Source organism: Marmota flaviventris, chromosome 3 (genome assembly GCF_047511675.1).
Source record: "Marmota flaviventris isolate mMarFla1 chromosome 3, mMarFla1.hap1, whole genome shotgun sequence".
Lineage (NCBI taxonomy): Eukaryota > Metazoa > Chordata > Mammalia > Rodentia > Sciuridae > Marmota > Marmota flaviventris.
This window is the reverse complement of record NC_092500.1, coordinates 104,637,369-104,654,622: the sequence shown is the minus strand read 5'-3', so window position 1 is coordinate 104,654,622 and position 17,254 is coordinate 104,637,369. Positions and strand designations below refer to the sequence as shown.

The 17,254-nt window shown below is 34.8% G+C and overlaps 1 protein-coding gene across 2 annotated transcripts in view; it reads right to left on the bottom strand.

Moving 5' to 3' along the window:
- Nsd3 (nuclear receptor binding SET domain protein 3) overlaps positions 1 to 17,254 on the bottom strand; it is a 107,980-nt gene that overhangs the window by 66,317 nt on the left and 24,409 nt on the right. For both annotated transcript variants that reach the window (XM_027939300.2, XM_027939299.2), the window contains exon 2: positions 5,037 to 5,755. In XM_027939300.2, the coding sequence (XP_027795101.2) occupies positions 5,037 to 5,711 (675 nt within the window). In that variant the 5' untranslated portion in view covers positions 5,712 to 5,755. The remainder of the gene's footprint in view (positions 1 to 5,036; positions 5,756 to 17,254) is intronic.

Here is a 17,254-nt window from a genome sequence, read left to right as displayed (position 1 = left end):
GTTCAATTCGTATTAATTTTATTTGTATTCTTTAAATTTTTTTGTAGTTACAGATGGAAAACATGCCTTTATTTTTTTATTTTATTTTTATATGGTGCTGAGGACTGAACCCAGTGCCTCACACATGCGAGGCAAGCACTCTGCCACTGAGCTATAGCCCCAGCCCTATTTGTATTAATTTTAAATTTACAAGTTTATGTGTATACATGACTTTAAAAATATATTTGTTTATTCCACATGGAAAGACCTATTGTCCAGAAAAGAATTACAGTAAAGTTTCTTACTATCTCTCTTTTTTTTGGTGGGGCTGGGGACTGGACTAAGGGCCTCACACATACTAAAAAAGCACCCTCCCACTTAGCTACATCTCTATTCCTTTTTACTTTAAAATTTTTTTGGTAATAGGGATTGAACCCAGGGATGCTGAGTCATATCCCCAGCACTTTTGATTTGTTTGTTTTGAGACAGGGTCTCACTAAGTTGCTGAGGCTGGCCTCAAACTTGTGATCCTCCTGCCTCAGCCTCCCAAGTCAATGAGATTACAGCATGTGCCACTGTGTCTGGCTACTTTATTTTTATTTTTGAGAAAAGGTCTTGCTATGTTGCTGAGGCTGGCCTTGAACTTTCAATTTTTTTGCCTCAGCTACCTAAATTGCTGGGATAACATGTGCCACTGAGCCCGGCTAAAGACTGTTAAACAAGAAAAAATTATATTAAGAGAATAGCTATAATAAATTACATTATCCTAAATATTTCTTTTAAAAATTTCTGGTTTGGTAATTGTATTAAAACCTAAGACCCAGAAATTTGGGAAGCTGAGGCAAGAAGGATCACAAGTTCAAGGCCAGACCAGGTAATTTAGCAATACCCTGTTTCAAAGAGTGCTCCTTGGTTCCATCCCCAGTATCGCTAAAACAAAATAAAACATTCATTAAAATCACTAAAATGCATCAAATCTGGCAGAATTTTAAGCTCTCCTACATAATTTTCAAGAATATTAAACAAAATCATGTTCCCTAGAAAGAACAGAAAACTAACATCAACATTCAAATTGGAAAAAAAAATTGAGGCAATGAATTGTGCATTTTTCTTTAACTTTATGAATACCAAGATTCATAATGTTAAAAGCAAAAAATGTGGAATTCGGTGTGGTAGTGCATCCCAATAATCCCAGTGACTTGGGAGACTGAGACAGGAGGATTGCCAGTTCCAGGCCAGCTGGGCAACTTAATACTTGCATTTGCCATCATGTATAACAAATTAGAATAAATAAATAATTTTTTTAAACGGGAGAAGGAGAAGGGGAGGAGGAGGGAAGAAGGAAAGTTAGGGAGATGTGGCTTAGTATTAGAGAGTCCCTGGGTATAATCCCCAGTACTACAAAAATAAATAAATAAATATGTTAATAAACAAAAGCAAAGAACATGTCCAAAAGGAACATTTTGTATGTAAATATTTTCTACAAATTTTGAGGCCTAATATTCTGAAGATAGTGAAATGAACCTCTAACTTAGTGTTAATGAGACTGATCTAACCAGACTTGGAAATGGCAAGCTAAGAGTTAATGAGACTGGTCTTGAAGTGTTAAGGAGACCAATGAATGTTTGAATAGAGCCTACACTAAAATGCCTGAGGCATTACACCTGCCAAGGAGAAGAAGTGCAGAAACATCTCCACATGTTTCTAATTTGGTGGGAGGAAAAACAGCTAAAGCTGATTTTTAAAATATACAATTTCAGTTGTGATCTCAGGTCTCCCGCTGCCTAGAAGTTTGGACACATTTTCATTGTTGAGAAGACATACTTAAGGTTGTTCCAAGTAATAGCTGCCCGAGCAGCTCAGAACTGGGAGGAAGTATGTACTCATCAAGTACTGAGAAAAAAAGTTGTGTGTTAAATTTTTTAAAAATATTTTTTAGTTGTAGATGAACACAATCTTTATTTTATTTATTTATTTTTATGTGGTGCCTACAATTGAACCCAGTGCCTAACTCACTGAGGCAAGTGCTCAACCACTGAGCTACAACTGGAGCTCCTGTGGGTTAAATCTTCAAGTGTATCATTTTGATTACTAAAAAAAGAACCTATTAGTAGACTTTTAAGGAACAACATCAACCAGAAAGAAAAGATTATGTTGCATGCATGTATAAATATTTCACAACAAATCCCACTAATATATATATAATTATAATCTACCAACAAAAATAATTTTTGAAAGGAAGGAAGGAAGGAAGACAGACAAGAAAAAGCAAATCCAGCTCCAGGACAATTATTTCAGGCTTTTTCTCCAGGCCTACAGTTCTAAGTAGGTTTTGCTTCTCTGAAGCATCTAGGAGAGAGGAGCTGTCCAGTGGAATCAGCAGATGCTTCTCTGAGCTTCCCTTTACTTCTAAGCCCCCTACATTGCTTAACACAAGTACTAGGTCCTCCAGGTACAAACTAGGAAGCATAAGGGAATCAAAAAACACAAAAACTGTCCTGGGGAAGGAGTATAGATGTTCATATTAAGGATGCCAAATTTTAAAACACACAAAGTTACAAAGCAGATTAATCATTGCTCAGCTTTAGTCACCTACTTAGTTTAGCAAAAGCAGAACACAAGATAAGCAAGAGCCTTGGGAGCTCTGGCTTTGAAGTTCTATGGTTGGATGAAGGACAACTTTTATGGTACCTACTTCTTAAGCTTACAATTGCCCCTATGTGTGATAAAATTTCAATTTATCAAAATTGGATCTTTAATTTTTTTTTAAAGGAGGGAAGGAAAGAGGAAAAAAGAGGGAAGGAAGAGGCAGAAGATAGCACAAGGAAAGGGGGTAAAAGAGAAGATAAAAAAAACTTTGAATTTCCCCCCAAAATTCCATGTTCAGGCAATGGTTTTAGTAATATTGAGTGCAATCAATACCATTTTCTACCTCTATATCTTGGGTCAAATTGATGTTGCTTTACTCCAAGATATTTTAAGATCCTAAATAATTAAATATTAAATTGTGCTCAGCAGGATTTTACTAAAACTCTTAAATTGTATCTAAACATTCTAATCCATGGATACCACAGTTAAATGAAGGTTTAAGTGATATAAAGAGCTAGGCATAGCAGATATCCAACAAGACTGAATTGATTTTAGAATCTGACTGTAAAGTGACTTCTAGAACCATCACTGCACTGAATTTTTCCTGGATTCTAATAAAGCAGAAAATAGTTATGAAAAGAATAGACTATTTTATCTTGCCTCTGTAGGTTCCAGCCCTTTTTCTATTTTGAGATATATATTTTTTTAACTAACTTTATCAATAAAGGCAAAAAGTCTAGCCTAATAAATAAAACTGGTTGGTCCCCTATTTGCCAGATTCTCTAGAGCAAAACCAAGACAAGGCAGCAAGACAGTCTCCAGGCAATAATCAAATCCAGGATTCATGCATTTTGTGATGTCCTGAAGCCACAGTGCATCACATGTCTCTTCACTGCAAATCTAGGTAAGAAATGCTGCTGTGAACATGTTCAGAGGGCACAAAGTTGACTTTTCTCCTTCCATTTATTCATTTACTCAATATGCAGTCAATAAAAAACATGAGTTAGGTTCAGTAGTAGGTATCTGGTAAATGACAAAAGAACCCAACAGGCATTTCAGAAATTATGTTTCAAAGTCTTTCATCTTAGAGATGCAGAACTCTTTACCTCATTACCTAGTTTTATTTTCTTCATAGTATTTGACACTTTCGAAACATATGGAGCTATGTATATGTGGATTTATGTATTTTCCAGTCCCTCACACTGTAATATAAGCACCCTGAGAACAGGCATCTCTGTTTTTCACTCACTACTATATCTTCAATTCTCAGAATGGGGCCTAGCAGACAGTCAATCAATGTGTTCAATGAATAAGTAAGAAAATGAGAAAACATTTTGAAATGACACACTTGGGCTTCTGATAGAACCATTGTGACCTTTACTCCAGAAAAAGATCACATTTCAGTTGTACAAAGAAAAGATCAGTTTGTAAGAAAACAAACTTAACTTGCTCAGGTATATCAAATATAAAAAGCAAATAACGGTCACAAAAATAAACATTAGTTTCTTTGCAAATCAATGTCTAGGAAACATTTACAATTCATATCATGAACTCTTCATTCAAGTTAGAATTAATTAGCTACATACTTTCTAATATTATATCATTGCTATGAAACTTCAAATATTAAAAAATTCGACAACATGCATCTTAAGTTATCCATGAAGGATGTTTTATAAATAATATTCAACCTGAAGTTTTAACCAATATATATCAATACAAACTCTGATTTTTTTGGGGTGGGGAGGGCACCAGGAATTGAACTCAGGAGCACTCGACCACTGGGCCACATCCTCAGCCCTATTTTGTATTTTATTTAGAGACAGGGTTCTCAATGAGTTGCTTAGCTCCTGGCTTTTGCTGAGGCTGGCTTTAAACTCGCCATCTTCCTGCCTCAGGCTCCCGAGCTGCTGGGATTACAGGTATAGGCCACCACCCCTGGCTCCATGAACAGATTTCAATAAAAAGAATTCTATTATATCAGCTTATTTTGTAGCAAACACATTAGCAATGAGTGTTAAATACAAGTTGTATCAGCAAAAGTTGGTCCAAAATAAATGAAAAATGTGTTTCTCGTAAACTTTCCTTTTCATCTTCAAAAACCAGGAGTTTACCATAAGCAAGTAAAAATAACTGAGGCTTCTAAGATAAAGAAACATAAACAAAATTCTTGGTGTATATGCTTTTAAAATATTTCTTTTTTTTTTTTTTTGTGGTGCTGGGGATTGAACTCAGGGCCTTGTGCATGCAAGGCAAGCACTTTGCCAACTGAGCTATATCCCCAGCCCCCATTCATTTTTTTCAACAAATATTTATTAGCATCTATTATAACATCCCAAGTACCTTGCTGGGGATTTCAGAAGTTACCAGAGATGTTCAAATTTGAAGAGATTCAAACTAAAAAAGATGTCTTTGATTTCCAGTAAATGTGAAAGATTACAAAAATTTTCAAAAAAGATGTTTCAACTTACATTTTGCTCCTCTGGTTCTAATTTGGGGATTTTGTGTGACTTGCGTTCCTCAGATCTAGATGAGTCATGCTTGTTGCTCTTTTTCCTCTTTTCTTTTCTGCTTTCATGCTTTGATTTTGTGTGCTCGCTCGCCTGTACTTCATTTAAAAGGTCTCCACAAAGGGAAGACTCAAACAATTCCCTGCCATTCTGGATAGTTTTGGTTATTTTTAGTTTAATTTCAGGTGAGCCAGTCTTCTTTGGAATCACAGTTTGTGGTACCGAAGGAGGAGGTGGTAGCTGTGGAGGGGAAGGTTTATCCAGAATTTCATGTGGTCTTGTGTTTGGAATTTCTGAATGATAATAGTCAGTGGGGCTAAAGTTTCTAACTGCACCAAAGCCATTGGCTGACCCATTGGGATACTGATTATATGACTGGTATTTGGTTTGAGGTTCATACATGCTGATTGATGGTGGGTAGCCATTTGTGAGTGGAGGAAGGTCTTCTGTTGTAGGTGGATACTGAAAGCCTTGCTGCAAGGTAGCTTCATACGGTGTTTGGCCACCATCTTCAACAATATCGCTGTTGTTATCAAAGGCATCCTCCTGGCGGATGTTGGCGGAGTCAATGAGTTGAGGTGGTTGCTGAATTGTGTTTCCCATGATCCCTTGCATGAAAGAGAAAGAGAAATCCATTGTTCTGCTCCAGCATCCTTAACTTTCCCTTTCTCTCATCGGGCCTGAAGTTATAAAAGAAGGGATTAAAATGTGTTAGTATCCTCATAGGCAGGAGGCTAATCAATTGAGAAAGGTTTAAACCCAATGTTTCAAACCTAATTTTCATATCCAGATGTGAATAGACAGATAGATGATATAAGTATCACACAGATCAAATTTTATCTTAAATGTTTGTCTATTTAAAACTCCTGGTCTGGGGTTGTAGCTCAGTGGTAGAGCACTTGCCTAGTACACGTGAAGCACTGGGTTCAATCCTCAGCACCACATAAAAATAAATGACTAAAATAAAGCTATTGTGTCTACCTAAAACTAAAATATATATATATATATATATATATATATATATATATATATATATATATATATATAAAAAGCAAAACTCTTGACTACCTTCACAACAACTTTGGCAACAAATTTTTACCCTCTGCAAACAGGCATTTTTATTTGAGACTTGTTGTCCTAACATTCCTTTCTTTTCCCAAGTTTTAGATTATTAAGTCCCAGTTAAAATTGGTATTTGCCAAACAAGCAGTGTCCTGACACATATAAATAGCTGCCATTCAAGATTTCTTAAAATCCACTAATGATTTGTTCAATTTCTGTTATTATAAAAATGAAATCTTATTTCAAATATTTTAATATAAAAGTAAAAAGACTAATTCCATATCGTTCCCACTCTTCTATGCCATAGACAATCACTGTAAACACTTTTGGTGGGCATTCAGCCACATCTTTCTCTATAATATTTACATATAATTTAAAAATAGGCTTACTTAATAACATATCCTAGATGTATTTTATACTGGCATGTATAATTTTCATACATATTTCATCCTTTAAAGCACTAAATAATAAACAAGTGTGATATCACTATCATGTCTTCAACTGTTTGTGTACTGAAAATCAATTAGTTGCTCATAACAGGCCTATGGAAAACATTCTTAAAACTACATTTTTGTGCCTATATGTATTCCTATAGAACAGATCTGAAATTTTGATAATATACTGCAAAACTGTTCTGTTGGCTGTATTATTTCAATTTATACTCATACCAGTAGCATACGAGAATGCCTAATTCTCTACATTCTTGCCATTGTCTAGTTGTTTTTAATAAGTGGTATATATAGCAGTATCATCTGGAGTTACTTTTAGAAAATGCACATGTTAGGGTCCATCTTCTTAAGATTTTGATTCAATAAATCTGGCCAGGGGGGGCTGGGATTGTGGCTCAGTGGTAGAGTGCTCGCCTAGCTTGTATGAAGCCCTGGGTTCGAACCTCAGCACTACATAAATGTAAAATAAAGATACTGTGTCCGCCTAAAAAAAAAAATAAAAAATAAATATAAAAAAAAAATCTGGACAAGGAGGCCAAGCATGAGTATTTTAAGACTATATCCCAAACTGGGTGTGCTGGGGCACACCTATAATCCCAGTGATTCAGGAAGCTGAGGCAGGAGGACTGTGAGTTTGAAATCAGACTCAGTAATTAGGGAGGCCCTACCCAATTTAGTGAGACCCTGTCTCAAAAGAAAAAATTAAAAAGAGCTGGGGATGGGGCACAGTGGTTAAGCAAGCATCCCTGGGTTCAATCCCCTAGTGCCAAAGGGAAAAAAAATTAAAATAAAAAGACCATATCCCAGCTGATTCTTATGCACATCTTTTGTTGGATACTAGTATTATAATCTTTGCATTTAGCAACTGTATTATATTCTCAAAACTATTGCTTCTAAGGATGCCCACATTATGCAACAATGTTATAATATAGATAAGCTTCTGCTATAAGACACCCTACTTGTCATGAAGTATGATAAATCCACATCTCGAGACAGAGGATTAATGGACTGCTCATTTATTATTCTATTATTTTCTTCTACAGAACTCTAAAGCAGGGAGAATAGACAGGTTTTTTACTACTGTATCAACTCTGATGACAGCTGCTTATAATATAGTGATGAAGGAATCTGAGACTACATACCAGGTCAATTCTGTGACTGATTAATGCCACCATATTGGGTCTAGCAAGATTTATTTTTGTAATGATAAAGCAACTAATCCAAAACAGCAAAGGAAAGAGGGACACACAACTTGACAATACACTTTTGAGGTATATCCATTCAATTTTAAAGCTATTAATTATTTTTCTGTGAGCAAACAAATGATTTTACAGGTTCCAAAATTGCAATAAGAAGGCATACAAGAAAAAAAAAAAAAATCAAACTCCTGGAACTGCTCTACATTAAGGAAGAGGCAAAGGGTGGGGAATAGACAGACAGCATTATTTTTTTTTAGCATCTACTATGGTCCAGGTAATTTAGACTTATCTCAACTAACCCTCATAATTACCCATAAGAGAAATATTGTGATTTCTGATTCATACATTAAAGAAAGTGACAATTAGAGGGATTAGGGGCTGCTTAAACCATAAAGCATGTCTGACTCTAAAGCTCTTGATTTTTATCACTGTACCATTTCCACTTCTCCAGCTACCCATCTGGAGACAATTCATTTCTTTTGTTCATGCATTTTATTCCTTGACAACTGACAAAATAACAACTATTCTAATAACCCCCATTAACATTTAAATAGTAGTTTGCAGGTGCTGTGCACCATTTTAAATGCTTTACATACAGTGTAATCCTTCTAACTATCCTTATCTCTCATTGCAGATGGGGAAGTAGAGGCAGAGATAAGTTAAACAAGTACATATGGCTAGTAATTAACAGAGATAGGCTTCAACTCAGCAGTTTCATTCCAAAGTCTGTGCTCCTAGCTGGCCAGCCTCAGCAACTCAGCGAGACCCCTGTCTCTAAATAACGTACAAAAAGGGCAGGGGATGTGCCTCAGTAATCAAGTGCCCCTGGATTCAAACCCCAGTACTTTTTAAAAAAAACAAACAAGCAAAAAAAAACAACAATCTCCTGAATTCTAATCTGTGCTCTTTTTCACAATATTTCACTGCCAGAAAGTAATGGACAACCAATGCAGTACTATAAATTTAAGCGTCACACATTCAAAACTGAATATACCATCCTTGTCCTAACTCAACTTCCCTTTCAGACTACCCAAGATTTGTCATTCCTTTGGCCATTTTTATAGCTTCCTAGGCTAGACATCTCAGGCTCCTAAGTAACTAACTCCTCTCTCAGTTAAGTCATAAAACTAGTCTGAGCAAATCTTGCTATTTCTTCCTTTGAAATCTCTGATTTCTTCTTTTATCTCTATGACCATGTTGAGATCCAGACCAAAACAGGCCCTCAAGCACCTTATACTGAACTATAATAACTGAGTTTCTTTCTTTTCTTTTTTTTAATATTTTTTAGTTGTAGATGGTCACAATATCTTTATTTTTATTTATTTATTTTTATGTGGTGCTGAAGATTGAACCCAGGGCCTCATGCCTGAGAGGCAAGCTCTCTACCAGAGCTACAATCCTAGCCTGACAACTGATTTTCTTTTTCTTTTTTCTTTCTTTCTTTCTTTTTTTTTTTTTTGTGTGTGTGTGGTGCTGGGGATTGAACTCAGGGCCTTATGCATATGAGGCAAGCTCTCTACCAACTGAGCTATATCCCCAGCTCTCTGACAACTGATTTTCTAAATATTTCTTGCTTCTAACTTTTTCCTGCACAGCAGTGAGAACAACTTCTTGAAACCAAACTTCCATAAATCTGTTCCCATAATAAGAAACTATATAGTTTCATAATATGCCAAATCTCCTTTACACCTTTCAAGGTTTTCCATAACCTGACTTTTTCCTATTGACCCAGACTACATGTTCATGAACCAACTTTTTTGAGCATCTACTGGGTCAAATACCTATAAACCGACACACATGTTATATATGTTTAATCCTATGAAGCAAACTATTATTCCCATTTTATGGATGAGAAAGAATAGAGCTCAAAAAGACCAAGTGATTTGCCTTTAGTCACACAGCCAACAGAAGTTGAATGAAATGGTAAAACTCAGATTTTTTAACTCCAATACAAGTGTTCTTTATATGACAGCTATCTTAAAAATGTTCCTACTTTGGAAACTTCTATTTTTTTCCAGTATGCCCCATACTTATAATACAAATATCTGATTAATGGCTCCTCTAGTATATTAAAATACCCAGTAATAAACACAGTTTTTTTTTTTTTTTTTTTTTGTGGTGCTGGGGATCAAACTCAGGGCCTTGTACATGCAAGGCAAACACTCTATCAACTGAACTATATATCCCCAGCCCCATGAACTCATTTAAAAAAAAAATTTATTTTAGTTGTAGATGGACACAATATCTTTATTTTATATATTTATTTTTTATGTGGTGCTGAGGATTGAACCCAGTGCCTCATGTGTGCTAGGCAAGCGCTCTACCACTGAGCCACAACCCAGCCCCATGAACTCAGCTTTTGTTCTACCTAAATATGTTCTTTTCTCTTCTCTCAAGAAATAAACACAACATCCACCTATCAGTTGTTCAGGCCAGAAACCTAGGAATCTCAATACATCCCTTTCCCTTGCTCCTACTTCTATCTAATCAATCACCAAGTTGCCTGAATTTTACCTTCCAGTTATCTTACATTTATTTACTTCATTGTCTCTTGATCTCCTCATGATGAAATCTTACCTTATTTATTCTAGTTACCTTACCAGTCTCTGTGCTGCTTCTGCCTCACCATAATCTATTTCCCAACCTAACATCCAGTCACCTGAAAATCCTTCAACAACAGAACAAAGAAAACTAAAACTGCTATACTCAACAACAAAGATGGCTCTCATACATGTCATTTTTTATGAAAGGAGTCAGACATAATAATTCCATTTATATAGGATACAATGTTCAAAAACAGGAAAAGTTATAGTATTTGCCTATGGAGAAGGAAAGTATAAACACTGGGATGCTGATTATAATCAATCTATTGCTCTAGATGGTGGCTGCCCCGTGTATTATAAAAACATGTTATTCTCATTGTATATGAAAAAAGTTAAAACATTGACCCCTATGGTTATATGGTCAACTGTTCTTGCACAAAGGTATCAATGTAATTCAGTGGTGTAGGATAGGAATGTCACCAAATGGGTATAGAACAAGTTACTGGAAGTCTGTATGCAAAAAAGATGAACCTCAACCCTCACTTTACATTATACACAAAGATAACTACACAGTTAGTTCATAAACCTAAATACCAAAGTCAAAATAAATAGAACTACTGGAATAAAACAGAAAAGAAAACATAACATTGTGCTAGCAAAGGATACAAATGGGACATAAATATGAACAATGAAATAAAAAGATTGGTAGATAACTTATAGATGTATATATATTTGCAAAACACATCTAACAAAGAGCTAATTTCAGGAATATCTTTATATATGCTTACATTCTAAGACATAGGAATCCACAAAGGGTTTCTGAGTTTAATGACAGTTTAATTATCTGTCACCCCATAGATTACTTACTAATTATAAGCAGAAATATGTACCATGGAGATATCTGGCAGCCACCATTTTTAACAAGTGACTAAATATGACATTAATGATAATGAAACACCTACCATTACGGGGCTCAGGATGTGGCTCACAGTATCACCTCTGAAATAGTCTTTCCTGTGCTTAAATTGAAATTAAAATGAAGAAACAATGAGACAAATCCAAAATGTGGATTTCTCATACAACTGGCCTAGGCCCTTCAGGGGGCGGGGGGGAGCTAATATAATAAAAATTGACCAAAAGGTAGAAAGATTATTCTAGGTTGAAAAAGACAACCCAAGACTGCCAAATGGTGTAACCAATCTGGAAAGCAGTATGGAGATTCCTTAGAAAACTTGGATTGGAACCACTATCTGACCCAGCTATCCTACTCCTCAGTTTATTCCCAAAGGACTTTAAAACAGCATACTAGTCTGCTTGAATCAAATGTATGGAATATTATATGTCAAGAAAAAAATAAATAAAAAATAAAAAAAAATTTTAAAAAACCCAGCATACTATAGTGACACAGCCACATCAATGTTCACAACAGCACAATTCACAATTGCTAAATTGTAAAACTAACCCAGATGCCCTTCAATAGATGAATGGATAAAGAAACTGTGGTATATATGCACAATGGGATATTACTCAGCATTAAAGAGAAGTAAATCATGGCATTTGCAGGTAAATGGATGGAGTTGACAAATATTATGCTAAGTGAAATAACCCAATCCCAAAAAAACAAAGGCTGAGTGTTTGTTTTATTTGATAAGTAGATGCTGAACAATAATGGAGGTGGGGGGTAGCATGGGAATAATGGAAGAACTTTGGATAGGGCAAAGGGGAGGGAGGGGATGGGAAGGGACATGAGGGTAGGAAAGATGGTGGAATGAAATGGATATCATTACCCTAGGTACATGTATGAAGACACGAATGGTGTGACTCCACTTTGTGTACAACCAGAGAAATGAAAAATTGTGTTCCATAAATGCATGAAATAAATGCATTCTGCTGTCATGTATAACAAATTAGAACAAATAAATTAATTAATTAAAAGAAAAGACAACCCAAGGCAATGTATGAACTTTGAATTCCAGATTTAAACACACACATATAGATTTTTTAAAAAAAGGTTTTCTTGGGCTGGGGATGTGGCTCAAGTGGTAGCACGCTCGCCTGGCATGCATACGGCCCGGGTTCGATCCTCAGCACCACATACAAACAAGGATGTTGTGTCTGCCGAAAACTAAAAAATAAATATTAAAAAAAAAAAAAAAAGGTTTTCTTTTGGAGACAACTAAAACATTCAAAATATGAATATTCTTCAATAATAAAGCTATTAATTTTCAAGAGCATAATAATGTTATTCTGTTTATATAAGAGAATGTCCTTATTCTTAGGAGAGCCATGCTTAAATATTCAGAGGTAAGGTGTCATGGTACCTACAACTTTAAATGGTTCAGGATAAGAAATACCTAAGCCTAGAGTAAAGCAAATAAGGAACAACATTAACATTTGGCTATAATTTTCTTTGACTTTTCTAAAGGTTTATAATTTTTAAAGTAAAAGTTGAGAAAAATTGAAACAATTTGGCCATGGTTTGGATAAAATAATGAAAAGGTAATAGGAACCTCCATTAAATACTGGCACCAATTAAGCTAAAGCTCCACTTTGTTATCTTTTCTAAAAAGACATGAATAGGGCCATGCTCTTCTATATTATGCCTCCAATATAAAAATGCGAGTTTTCAATAATTATCTTTTTAAAAAGTATCTTGTAGGACTACACATTTCTGTAAATAGTGATTTTTATATGTGAGTCTGGCAGCCAACCTTCGAATAGCAGACAAGCTGAATGATACAATGATTAAGACCTCACAAATTAGGAGGCTCTCTACTGGGCACCATGGTTGGAAGAATAGGCTCCATATCAAAGTCCAACCTCCAAGGCATATTGCTCATGTGACTTTAGGCAACTGAATATCCCTAAACTTTTGTTTCCTTATCCAGAAACTGAATACTTGTAATTGTCTAACCTGTACAGGGTTGTGTAGAAATTAAGAGTTATTCCAGTATACAACCAGAGATATGAAAAATTGTGCTCTATATGTTTAATATGAACTATAATGCATTCTGCTTTCATATATAACAAATTAGAATTTAAAAAAAAGAATACAAAAACCAATTAAAAAAAAGAGTAATTCCAGGGCTGGTAGGGTAGCTTAGTGGTACAGCACTTTCCTAACATGGTCAGGGCTCTTGTTTCCATTCCAGGCACCACATATGTGCATGTACACACAGAGAGACAAGGAAGAAAAGAGTTAATCAATGAACAAAACTGAAAACAGTTCCTAGAGTATACAGCTCAGCACCTGTTGGTTATTATTATTTGGTGCAATGCCAGGACAAAGAACTTTTTAAAAACATGATTTGACCTAAAGGTACTTGCTATCTCTTTACCAAGACCAGATGTTATGAAAAAGACTTGTAAAGTAGTAGTAAGCAGTGTGAAACAGAAAGTGACCACGAATTAAGTTGTGTTAGCACTATAGTTAGAACAGATATTTGAAGAAGAAAAACAATGCTAGAGAGGCATTAAGGCTGTGAAAGGCTGCCTGGGGAAGTAAAGGGTTTTTTCACCCACTGCATTAAAACCACTAGGTACACACTATTCACCTTTGTTTTTAAATAAATCCCTTATAAAAGATAGTATGCTTAATTTTTTTATTATTAAACATAAAATTAATGTAATAATATCAATAGTAAGAATACCAATGGCTAACATTTGAGGGCTTACTTTACTAAATTTTTTTTTTAATTATGTTATTTTACCCCTCAGAAACCATTTTGTGGAAACACTATTAATAGCCCCTTTCTAATGATGAAAAATCAAGGCCACAGTCTCACATCCAATAAATGGAGGTCTCAAACACACACTCTGCTCCACAGCAACAGCTCTTAACAAGTAAACTTATTTCCCCATAATCTCTAATTATTACACCAAAACAAAACTAAAACTTACTTCACACATCATCACTCCCCTTCTCAGTATCGACAATTTGGTGGGAGATTAAATAACTATACTGGTATACCACTCATTCTAATTTGTACTTCCAAGTAAATGAAGTCACTACATAAACAATTTCTGATAAATTCTTTCTCTGACCAATGTTTCAAAGTTAAGAAGAAAAAGATAAACTCAATGAATAATTTTTTCTTAATTTTGTTGAAGCTGTCTGTAAGGTTTTAAAACAAAAACAAAAAAAAAGATTATCATCTAAAGTTCTTATTTATCAACTTATTCATGGGAAGAGTGATAACAGGAAAGTTTTGAGAATCCTTACGTCAAATCGCAGATATAGAAAAAATTTTTTAAAAATCATGTTTTAGCTTTCAGGCATGGTGGTGCATGCTCGTAAATCCCAGCAGCTTGGGAGACTGAGGCAGAAGGCTCACAAGTTCAAAGCCAGCCTCAGCAAAAGCAAGGGACTAATCAACTCAGAGAGAACCCTGTCTCTAAATAAAATACAAAATAGGTCTGGGGATGTGTGGCTCAGTGGTTGAGTGCCCCCAAGTTCAATCTCTGATACCCACCCCCAAAATCATGTTTTAGGGGGACAGCTTGAGGTTATAAATATCAATTAAGTATTAACAATGTGTGAAAGTATAAATTAAGTTACTGAAACAAATTTTAAAAGTTAACCATTCCCTTTGGTAGAATGTACATTTATTTGCTGAATTCTACTTTATAGAATTACATGCTATACCATATATGTATGTGTGTGTGTGTGTGTGTAAGCTTGGTTTTTTTCTGTTTGAAATGCCAGTCTCAGTAATGAGAAAACTTTTATTACACTTTGAAATTCCTCACCGTGATATCATTACTTAGGTCTTCTGGAATCAGAAGTAGTTCTATGATATTATATAAGTAGACTATTGTTTGCAGACCCACCAACCCCTTAAATATGCTCCTAGGTTAATTTGTAAATCTAATTAGCCCTCTTGATCAACCTCTTTCAGTGGCTTCCCACTGCCCAGAAAAAGGCCAAATGCCTTGACTGACACCACATAAGACCCTCAAGCAAGGTCTCTACTTAGCTGTCTACTCTCAAGTCACTTTGTACTCCAAAGAATTAGTATGCAGACATTATTTCACACCTCTGATGCCTTTTCTAATGTTATCTCCTATTTGTGTTATGCCCCTTTACACTTTTTTATTCTTTGTCTCTCAACCATCTTTTGAGCTCAGAAAGTCATTTTCAATAGTCACTGAAGCTCTGAGTTAGTCTGAGTAACTTTTTTTCTGTGTCTCTAAGACAGCTTATGCATGCCTCTTAATCCAAAAATACCCACTTACATGAGTTTTCTTAAAAGGAGGAGGTAATTTTGCTTTCATATTGTACATGTTCTTAGAATACAAATGAAAGGCTTGGAGGAGGGGCTTTAATCAATCTTTTAAACTGAACTGTTAAACTTAAGTGAGTCATCATGTATAGAGTTGTTGAGGGTCTTTCCACAGAGACTGTAAGAGAATATAAAAGCAGTTACAATCTCCTCAGCTAATATTTTTGGCAGTATTTGACACAAACTGTTTACCTTGACAACACTGAGACTTTGCTTAGTTCTGGACCAAACTGCCACGGAAGGTTTAAATTCCCCAGAGAAGGGCGCGAAGTTAAATGAACTTCCAGGGAGCATATTAATTCAATCAAAAACCAAAACTATTGTACAAAAACACATCTATATAAAAACCCTGTTCTTATTAATACTGTAGGCCTAAAATTCAAACCACTAAAGCACTCAAAATACAGTTTCCCTAGTCATAGTTAACTGAATCAACATGAATGTTAATTTTTGTTTTATAAAGCTCTTCTGGTAAATATACTCTATCCTACTTTTGGTATATTTGATATAACCACTTTAGATTTTTACAGCTAGAAAACAAATAGTAGACTATACCATGCTTTCTACAACACAGAGAAAGGGGGCCGTCTTCCTTTTCCAAGACAAACAAGGGATCCAGATGTTTCTTTATGTGAAATGTTGCAGAGAGCATTTCCAAGGTTTATGATAAATCCAGTCTAAATATGTTTCCATAGTAACAAAAACAGAGCACATGCAGACAGTTTATGATAATGAACCAGCTATGCTGGTCCTCAAAAACCTGGGATTTTTACTGTTTGGATATTTTTGTAGCAAAAATATCATTTTTAAAAAAGTTTAAGACACATAATGTTGAAAAATTAGAGGATTATTTTGTTTTAAAGACAAAAAATTGAAATGTAGTACCTAAAGGCAAGCTATGCATTATTTGATGTGTAAAGAGAAAGCTACTGAATATATTCAAATGCTGATTTCTAACCCAATGATAATGTTGAAAATTATTCAAATTGTTCCTGTATTTGAAACAATTTAATACATACACATACACCTCCCTCCAAAAATTCTTGAGACTATGACTCACAATTGATAGAATATGAAGCTCTTTAGAAGGAAAATAAATGTTTATTTTAGTATTTTTCCTCAAATATATACCAACAAGAAAATGAGGAAGAGCTAATTTTTAAAAATATGGGACACTATTTTCACAGTACATGGTTTTGTTAGTAAAACTATAATCTCTATAAATAAACTTGAAAAAAACATGCTTAACTTACAGAAAGAATGCTACAATCCCCTAGTGCCAGGGTTTGAAAAGATACTTCATTCTTTTTGGTTCTGTGTTCTAATCATATTCCATTCTAAATATATGGTCCTTGGACTCTTTAAATTCTGTATTCCCCATTTTGGCTTTCATAATTTAAAATTTTATTTTCAGTAATGTAACAAATGTGCATTGTTTTAAAATAATAGAGATAAGTTATTTTGCTTTATTATATCTATCTTAAAACTGCAACAAACTCATCCTTTTTTAGAAGTAGAAGTTTGTTTGCTTATTGTGCAGTACTGAGGATTAAACTCAGGGTGCTCTACCACTGAGCTATATTCCCAACCCTTTTTAATTTTTTTTTTTAAATAAGGTCTGACTAAGTTGTTGAAGCTAGCCTT